Source organism: Galeopterus variegatus, unplaced genomic scaffold (assembly GCF_000696425.1).
Source record: "Galeopterus variegatus unplaced genomic scaffold, G_variegatus-3.0.2 Scaffold7953, whole genome shotgun sequence".
Classification (NCBI taxonomy): domain Eukaryota; kingdom Metazoa; phylum Chordata; class Mammalia; order Dermoptera; family Cynocephalidae; genus Galeopterus; species Galeopterus variegatus.
The window spans coordinates 80867-88895 of NW_007734064.1; the positions used below are offsets into that span (position 1 = coordinate 80867).

The window sequence follows — 8029 nt, forward strand, 5'->3', positions numbered from 1 at the left end:
ATTCTTCTTGTGTAAATGCACTCCAGTGGTTGGTGGACCATCTGCGTGGTGGTTGTGGCATCTAGCTGCTTTTGCAGCAGTCATGGTTATTGTGGTGGCTGTGGAGGTGCTGTTTTTGGTATGCTCCTTGGCACTGGCAGTATGCTGGTTGTGGGGTGTGTTTGGTCCCCTTCTCCATGCCTCTGGTCCTTGGGCAGGCCCCAAGGTGCTGGCGCCACATGCCTAGTTGTGGGAGAGGGGTCCAGTCCCCTTCTCCATGCCCCGGGTCTCTGGGCGGGCCCCAAGGCGCTGGTGCCATGTGCCTAGTTGTGGGAGGAGGGTCCGGTCCCCTTCTCCATGCCTCGGGTACCCAGGTGGGCCTCAAGGCATTGGCTCAGTATGCCTGGTTGTGGGAGGGTGGTCCGGTCACCAACTCCATACCCCAGGTCCCTGGGTGGGCCCTGAAGCTCTGGCACAGTGTGCCTGGTTGTGGGAGAGAGGTCCAGTCCCCTTCTCCATGCCCCGGGTCCCCGGGTGGGTTCTGAGGTGCTGGCATGTTGTACCTGGTTGTGGGAGAGGTCCGGTCCCCTTCTCCATGCCCTGGGTTCCTGGGTGGGCTCCGAGGTGCTGGCATGTTGTGCCTGGTTGTGGGAGGGTGGTCCGGTCCCCTTCTCCATACCCCGGGTCCTTGGGTGGGCCCCAAGGCGCTGGCTCAGTATGCATGGTTGTGGGAGGGTGGTCCAGTCCCTGACTCCATACCCCAGGTCCCTGGGTGGGCCCCAAGGCATTGGCTCAGTATGCCTGGTTGTGGGAGGGTGGTCTGGTCCCCTTCGCCATACCCCAGGTCCCTGGGTGAGCCCCAAGGCACTGGCTCAGTATGCCTGGTTATGGGAGGATGGTCCGGTCCTCTTCTTCATGCCCTGGGTCCCTGGGTGGGCCCCAAGGCACTGGTGCCACGTGCATAGTTGTGGGAGGAGGGTCCAGTCTCCTTCTCCATACCCCGGGTCCCTGGGTCGCCCCAAGGTGCTGGCTCCGTGTGCCTGGTTGTGGGAGAGAAGTCCGTTCCCCTTCTCCCTGCCTCAGGTCCCTGGGCAGACCCCAAGGTGCTGGCGTGGTGTGCCTGGTTGTGGGAGTGGGGTCTGGTCCCCAGATCCAAGCCTCTGGTTCCCAGGCAGGCCCCAAGGTGCTGGTGGTGTGCCTGGGCCAGAACTAATTTTTTGTCCTTTGCTTCTAACACGGGAGAACTTCCTGTGGGAACCAGTACTTGAGCTGTGTGGTTGTTTAAATTGCTGCTTTGCTGCTGTTTCCCTAGGGAAGGCTTTTTGTGCAGCTCAGGGTTTAATGGTTGATCTTATGGGTACTTCAGGCTCTCCAGAGACCCAGTGGATCTGTGTTCTGTAGAATCTCGGATCTGGGCCTGAGTTTTTTCATCAAACTGCACCCCATGCAATTCTGCATTCCTGACCAGTCTCCTCTGAGTGGTACTGCACTCATTGGGGCGGCAGGTTGGCTGTCTTTGCTGTGTCCCAGTGTTCTCCCAGTGGGCCCGTCTCCCCCACCACCTGTGCTGCAAACACTTCCCATGAGACAGGCCCTGCGCTGGTCCCTTGCAATGACTCACCGGCCCCTGAATGGCTTCCTTTTTTCGGTTGTTCTGGCCCCTCGCTCCTCTGTGGGTCCACAGGAACCCTATTAGTGGTCTTGCTGTCCTGGGGGCCACCAAGGCCCTCTTCTCCCCTGCCGCCTCTAAGTAACTCCATCTGGAGGGCACAGCTGCAGCTTCTGCTGGCTCCTGCTCCATGTGCTTATCAGCTCGAGCCGCGGCCCAAAATGCTCAGAGCAGCTTTTTATTTCTCTCATCATAGTTTCTCCTGCCTTCATGAACTCTGTAGGTTTCTCCTCATCTTCCCCTGAGCTCCAGGGGCCCCGGCTTGGCTGATGTTACATTTTTATAGTTGTAAATTTGGTTGATTTGTGGGAGAGAGTGACGCTGAGAACCGTCTATTCCGCCATCTTGATTGGATCTCAGTCTTTTTCTTTTAAGTCTAGTAATTTTACTAGAATGAGTAAATCCTAATTCTCTCCAAATTATTAACATCTTGCATTGGTGTGGTACATTTGTTACGACTGACAAACCGATATTGATGGATTATTATTAACTAAAGCCCATAGTTTACATTAGGGTTCACTCTTACCTTGTATATAGTTCTATGGATTTTGCCAAATGCATAATGTTGTATATCCACCATTACAGTATCATACACACCAGTTTTACTGCCTTAAAAAATCCCCTGTGCCCTACTTATTCAACCCTGGCAACCACTTCTCTTTTTACTCTCTCTGTAGTTTGCCTTTTCCAGAATGTCATGTAGTTGGAATCATAAAGTACGTAGCCTGTTCATACTGACTTCTTTCACTAGACAAGATACATTTAGGTTTCCTCATGTCTTTTCATGGCTTGATAGCTCATTTCTTTTTATTGCTGAATAATGTTTCATTGTGTGGATGTACCACAGTTTGTTTATCCATTTACCTATTGAAGATATCTTGGTTGCTTCCAATTTTGGCAATTATGAATAAAGCTGTTGTAAACATTATGTGGATGTAAGTTTCCAAATCAGTTGTGTAAATACCTAGGACCTCGATTGATGTATGATATGGTAAGACTGTGTTTAGCTTTGTAAGAAACTGCCAAACTGTCTTCCAAAGTGGCTGTACCATTTTGTATTCCCAGCAGCAATGAATGAGAGTTCCCATTGCTCTGTATTCTTTTCAGCATCTGCTGTTGTCAGCGATCTGGATTTTAGCCCTTCCAAAAGGTGTTGTTTTAATTTGCAGTTTCCTCACGACACATAGTGTTCAGCATATTTTCATATGCTTATTAGCCATCTATATATATACTCTTTGGAGGTATTTGTGCAGCTCTTTTGACAACTTTTAAATCAGGTTGTTTGCTTTCTTATTGGTGAGTCTTAAAGTTCTTTGTATATCTTGGATAATAATCCTTTATTAGAATGTGTTTTACAAATATTCTCTCCCAGTCTGTGGCTTGTCTTTTTATCTTTATTTCTTGCTTTTAAAAATTCTCCTCCTTAAATCTTCTCTTATGGAATTATTTGTTGTGTTTATTTGCTTTGTGTTCCTTTTAGTTTAGTCTTCATTTCTGAATTGATTTTTATTTCTTTACTGAGTTCTATTCATTTCTCAGAGTTTTTCTAATTCTTATTATGTTGTTATTTCATATCTTTTATGATTTTCTTAATTTCTTTAGCTGATTTTGAAATAGTATGTTATGGTTTTTATCTGTTTTGCAGGCATGTCTTTCTTATGCTTTTATTATCTCTAATGATAGTAGTCTGTTCTTTTTTCATATTTTTTTTAAATGGAGTTAGAGCTCAGTGGTCTTCTTTGCTCATTTTTACATGAAATTGGTTTTCCTGAATTTGTAGAAAGAAGTGTGGTTTTGGATAGCTTTTTAAACTTCAGATTCTGGAATTCTCTTTTCTATTGTTTTTGAATAATGTTTAAAAATCATACAGCTGCCTGCTGTGTTTTCCTCCCCTACTTTTTCTTGGATTTTCTCTTTCCTTTACTCTGTTGTCCCTGGGCTGCTCAACTTGGCTTCTCTTCCCAGAAGTTTCTTCTCAATGTGGGGTTTTGTGCTGGAAGAGAGCTTCGGCTCGTTAGTTTTGAGGGTTCATGGGGCGAAGACTGCTTTAGCCCTTTCAGACCCCTGCACAGACCTGCTTCCAGTTTCAGCTGTGCTTCACAAATTGGCCCTCCCAGCTCTCCAGTTAGAAGTGGGAAAGCTGTTTTGGGATTCTTACCTCCAGCAGAGACCCTGTTGTGTCTCTCTCCTTCCCTCCACACAGTGGCTGATACCATACAGGTCTTACAGTTGTCCATAGTTCCCCCACCTATTAGTATTTGGGAGAGTTTGTGGTGTAGATACTGCTCATGGGTTTTTGGCTTTGTTTTGTTGCCCTGTCTGTTTTAATGGGGGGGAGGGGGAATTTGGGGAAACTAAAAAATCATGCTGCTACTTGTCCCTACCACCATCTTCCTCATCAACTTTTTTTTTTTTTTTTTTCCTGACCGGCAAGGGGATCATAACCCTTGGCTTGGTGTTGTAAGCACCATGCTCAGCCAGTGAGTGCACCGGCCATCCCTATATAGGATCCGAACCTGCGGCCTCGGCGCTACCAGCACCGCACTCCCCCGAGTGAGCCACGGGGCCGGCCCCCTCATCAACTTTTAAATTACTTCATCCTCCATTGTGTAAGATGAGGCTATAAACATTCCAGTTTCCCCCTGCCTCTCCTCACCCACCTTTACCATCTCCCAACTCTCTCCTCTACCTTTTCTTTTACATTGTCAAAGTAGTTAATATATGTATTTTGTTCTATAGGCATAATGAAGTCTTCTGTTTTTTTTCTGTAGGTGGATTCAAAAACTAAAAACCAATAAATAACATTTATATTGTGATTAAATATTTTTACAGTGGGCTATTACATTCTTTTTCTATTTTATTACCATACCCCCTGTGCCACTCAACTTGGTTTCTCCTCCCAGAACTTTCTTCTCAGTGTGGGGAAGGAAGTTGTTTTTAGTGTCAAGATCAAATGGGTTTTTGTTTTATAATCTACCAGTTACTCTAAATTATACCCCATCTTAGTTTGCCTCTTGGGTGGACCAGGATTTTTTTTTTTTTTTTTTTTACAGTTTTTTGTTTTTCAGGCTTTCTTGATTGGCTTTCTTTTTTTCTTATTGGAAGTTGATACCTATCTTTTCTCTGCCCATATTCCTAAGGTCTGTTAGCATTTTTACTCATGTTCTCTGTTGCTTGGCATTCTTTCCATTCTTAACAACAGTATTCTCAGGAGTGTGTTGCCTTCCTGTTTGAAAGCAGGTAGGTTCCAAGTCTGTTGCACAGTGGCCCATCCTGGGTTTCTTTCACTGAATTCCTTGGTTCCTCCACTTGTGGAACCCACCACTCTCAGTTTCATATTTGTTTACTGGAATACATCCTTATGTAATTTCCTGATAAAGGGCGTCTAGAAAATAAACATTACTTGGCCCTCATGCTAAATTGATATTTTTGCTGAGTATGAGTTTTAACTTCAAAATCATTTTCTCTCAGAATTGTTGAAAGCCTTGTTTCAGTAGCTTCTATTCTCTGTTGTTTATTCACTTAGTATATTCTAAAGATCCTTTATATCAGTACATGAAGAACTTCATACTTTTTATAGCTACAGAGTAAATTTCAATAATAAATAGTTTATTTAACTCATTCGCAACTGATTGGCCTTGGGATGTTTCTAATTTGTTGCTGTTAGAAGCAATGCTGAATTGAATAGCTTCATTCACATGCCTCTTAGAATACAGTGCACATGTTATTTTAGTACAAGTTTCTAGAAGTGGGAAAGTAGGATTTCTAGAATAATTGTATTTGCCATTTTAATAGATTTTTGCCCAGTTGCCCTCCATGGTACATTTACCATTTTGTACTCTCACTAGCTGTTTCTTCCCAAGTTCTCCAACAGAGCATGTTACCAAACATTTGGATTTTTTGACATTCTGCTAGGTGAAAAATGACATTTCAATGTTGTTTTCATTTACCTTTATTAAAACTGAGGAAGTTGAGCATTTTTTCTTATGTTTAAGGTCCATTTGTGTTTCTTTTCTGATGATGCCTATTCATGTCCTTTGCCCTTTTCTTTTGTGTGTGGCTCTTTTTCTCCTTGATTTCTAGAAGTCTTTATATTAGTAAGATTAGTCCTTTGTGCCATGAGTTTCAAATATTTTTTTCCCAATTTATCATTTATTGTATGACACTGCTTATGTGTGTGCATGGTTTTTTTCAATCATGCAGAAGTGTTTTTTACTTTTATGGAATTTATATTTTATTGCTTCTGGATTAGTAGTGTTTCTTAGAGGCATGCCGATAAGCTATTATAAAAAATTTGAGTGTGTGCACATGTTCAGTAGGCATACCAAATAAAGTGCCAGTTTTCACCACTGTTGTGGTTTACCTTAGTGCTATGTGCTTTGATCATGTGTTAAGACAAGCTGGGTTTTATAGATGCTTCCTACTCAGGCTGCCATGTGGTGGCCTCTGCCCATATCTCCTGGACCCCTCTGCCTTTCTCTATTTTCGTCTAGACCATCTCAGAGGTTTTTCTCCACTAAGTGAGGCTCCATTTCAAGAGTGGGGAGAAGAGAATCCCCTTCAGACTGTGCTCCTGGAGCAGATGGCCCGCCAGAATCAACTCCCTGACTGGTTCCTCAGACTTGACCCCCAGGCAGGTTTTTGACCCTTGCACTCCTCGCACACATACAGGTCACACTTCTCTCTCCTCCTTGTTATAATACCCAAAGCTCATCTTCTGGCTTCTTGTTCAGTGGTCCCTCCTGACTCCCCAGGACACTAACACTCGTGGGGGGCCTTGGAGACTCCCCCACTCTGAGATGAGCTATGGCAAATTAACTGATGCAAAAGTGTGTTGTGGCAGCATTTTGTTCTATATTGTCCCATATTGTGCAGTCCACCATCTATAGCTGTTTTTTTTCTTATCATCCAATTATTTTTCTCCAAAGTGAAACCATTATAAAAATGAATAGAGATTATTGTGACATCCAGTAGGAAACTGAAAACTAAGTTTCTAAACCTGACATACTGTTTATCCTATATGAACCTTATGGTAGCTTTTTTTGGTGATTTTTCTGTGCCATCGTCCAGTTGGGTTAGTGTGGGAGGCAGTGGGAATCATCTACTCATTGATATTAAAGGACATTTTGTGTAGAAAGTTCCTTCCTCACTTTCATTTGTATTCATCCTCCTTTAAAGATTGTCCTTCAGTACTTATTTTGTTTGATAACTCTTCATCAATTTCTACTGGGACCATGACTTTCTCTTAAAGGGTGGTTTTGTTTCGTTTTGATTTTTGTCTGTGAACAAAGAATAAACACATCTTCTTTAAACTTTAGGAGAGTTTCAAAGCCATGAAAAAGGGTTGAGTTTTGGAATATTAATGGAGTTTTGGAATATTAATGGAGTTTTGGAAATCCAGTATATCAAATTTTTTAAATCCAGTGTATCAGATTTTTTCTAAAATCATAATTCTGAAAAGTTAACTTTATCTTTACTTCATAGAATTATAACTTGTAAAAATTTATGCTACTTTTTCAGAAAAAGACACTATGGATGTATGGTGCAATGGTAAAAAAATGGAGACAGCAGTAAGTTGACCTTTTGATTACTCTAAGAGTAATGTGTATAAATTACCATTGAAATGTTGCAGCATTTCCTAATTATAGAGATTTTATGACTAACCTAGGTCCTCTTGGTAAAAACAAAACAGAGATTAAATACTCTTGACTCCAAATTCTGAAAACCTTTCCCAGATGGTGCCTGGGGCAACAAGTTTGGAAACAAGTTATATTCAGAGCTGGCACCAATCTTACACTCTACCTTTCCTCTCCTGGACCAGGCTCTATCCTAACGAGAGATTCCATATTAAAAAATTCCTCCCCCAAAAGTTGGCTTCCTCCTGTGTTTATCCATGTTAACTGGTGCTTTATATCACTGCTTCTCAAACTTGCAAGCATGGAATCACTTGGGATCTTGTTAAAATGCAAATTCTAACATTTCCCTAGGGGATGCCAATGCTGCTGGTACACAGGTCACACTTTGAATAGGAATACTTTACACTGTGTGCCCAAAGCACATGGTATTTTTCTAAAAGCGAAGCTTTGGAAAAAGAAGTGATGCACACAAGGTCAGATGATGGGAAGGTAGACAGACAGGAAAGGGCTCTGTCTTGAACCCCAGAAGACAAGTGGAATCTGTAGACCAGCAGTGGCAAGGCAGGGAAAAAGAGGCTACTCCACTCATTGTGGCCAAGCACGCTGACTAGTCACATTTCAGACTAGTCACATTTCAAGTGCTCAGTAGCCACATGTGGTGGCCAGTGGCTACTGTATTTGACAAAGCAGGTCTAGATTTAATGGTGTTTGGTTTTATGTTGTCTGTGTATTTTATTGTAAGTCA

The 8029-nt window shown here is 42.9% G+C and overlaps 1 protein-coding gene across 5 annotated transcripts in view; it reads left to right on the forward strand.

Annotated features, from left to right (window-relative positions):
• Positions 1-8029, forward strand: part of FAIM (Fas apoptotic inhibitory molecule) — a 25067-nt gene that overhangs the window by 15437 nt on the left and 1601 nt on the right. For all 5 annotated transcript variants that reach the window (XM_008592469.1, XM_008592470.1, XM_008592468.1 and 2 more), the window contains one exon: positions 7169-7218. In XM_008592469.1, the coding sequence (XP_008590691.1) occupies positions 7169-7218 (50 nt within the window). The remainder of the gene's footprint in view (positions 1-7168; positions 7219-8029) is intronic.